General features: G+C 34.2%; 1 protein-coding gene across 1 annotated transcript; it reads left to right on the top strand.

Annotated features, from left to right (window-relative positions):
- Positions 1-1,407, top strand: LOC126668418 (DNA polymerase-like). The gene is made up of 4 exons (XM_050361623.1): positions 1-403; positions 455-661; positions 766-975; positions 1,022-1,407. Exons 1-4 carry the CDS (start codon positions 1-3, stop codon positions 1,405-1,407), a joined length of 1,206 nt encoding a protein of 401 aa, XP_050217580.1.

Below are 1,407 nucleotides of genomic sequence, written 5' to 3'. Positions count from 1 at the left end.
ATGTTGAAGGCTCAAGAAATTAATTGGTCTAAATACTGTATTGATATCGAGGATGTGATGACATTATCATCGCTTTCACTTGAAATCATTCGTAATAATTTCTTTGATGATAATACCTTTCATATCAATATACCTAATAGAAACCAAGATATTTTTATTAGGCGTAGCTATTATGGTGGTCATGTTGATGTCTATAAGCCCTATGGTGAGAATCTTTACTATTATGATGTGAACTCTTTATATCCATTTATTATGAAATCCTATCCTATTCCTTGTGCTATACCAGTTTGGAAGAAGAATTTGAAGAGCGTTGGATTGGATAGCTTGTTTGGCTTTATTGACGCCTGTGTTGTATGTCCTACTAATATATCGTGTCCATTCTTGCCCTATAAAGATCAATCTGGTACTTGACTCTTTCCAACATGTAAATTCGTTGGAGTCTTTTATAGCGAAGAGTTGAAGTTTGCGCGTGATTTATGTTATCGTGTAATCCCTCTTAGGGGTTATTTGTTTGAGAAGAAGTCAAGTCCTTTCGAAGGTTGCATCTCAAACCTCTATAAAAGCAGACTCGAAGCCAAGAAAGCTAGTGATGAAGCTATGACATTTATTTATAAGATTCTAATGAACTCCCTCTATGGTAGATTGGGTATGAATCCTGAAAGTACAGTGACATAGATCTGCAATCAAAAGAAATATGAAGAATTGATGAAGATGGATAATTTTCAATCTACAGATATGCTTTCCGATCATTGCTATATAGAATAGTCACTTACATTAGCAATAATAGCCTTGCTGAGGACGATGACTGGAAACCTCCTAAGATGTCTGTTGTTCAATTATCTGCAGCTATAACGGCATGTGCTCGTATTCATATGTATCCATACATTTCCAGACAAGATTCTTACTATACTGATACTGACTCCATAGTTCTAGGAAGTTCTCTTCCTGAGAACAATATCTCTTCCATTGAATTGGGTAAGATTTAAACTTGAACGCCATGTCAAGAGTGGTATCTTCTTAGCACCTAAAAGTTATATGTTAGACATAGAAGATGATAGGCATATAATAAAACACAAAGGTCCTGCTAAAGAGTTATTGACATCTAAATGGTTTAAAGACATATTAGCAGATCAATCTCTAAGAGATCAGATCCCAACTATAGCGAATTTTCGAATAGATTGGAAAAAACTCCAGATTGGACGAAAAGTTATACTAATCAAGCTAGGACTACCACAGAGTACGAAAAGAGATATGTTTTATGATTCAAATAATATATGGATAGACACACGACCTATAGATGTTATAGATTTAGGAAATCAAGATGCTAATACTATTTTAAAATACGAATTATTCAATAAAAATAAAGAATCAGTAAGGGATGCGAGCAGGCATTTTAAGAATCCGTAA

This window comes from Mercurialis annua, linkage group LG2, assembly GCF_937616625.2.
Source record: "Mercurialis annua linkage group LG2, ddMerAnnu1.2, whole genome shotgun sequence".
Classification (NCBI taxonomy): Eukaryota; Viridiplantae; Streptophyta; class Magnoliopsida; order Malpighiales; family Euphorbiaceae; genus Mercurialis; species Mercurialis annua.
This window is presented reverse-complemented; position numbering and strand designations above follow the sequence as displayed.

Bases quoted from the DNA above. Each gene is read 5' to 3' on its own strand.
- LOC126668418 (XM_050361623.1), top strand. From the start codon at position 1: ATGTTGAAGGCTCAAGAAATTAATTGGTCTAAATACTGTATTGATATC. The intron at 662-765 runs GTACAGTGACAT...TATATAGAATAG, and splicing joins ATTGGGTATGAATCCTGAAA to TCACTTACATTAGCAATAAT. The intron at 976-1,021 runs GTAAGATTTAAA...GTATCTTCTTAG, and splicing joins TATCTCTTCCATTGAATTGG to CACCTAAAAGTTATATGTTA.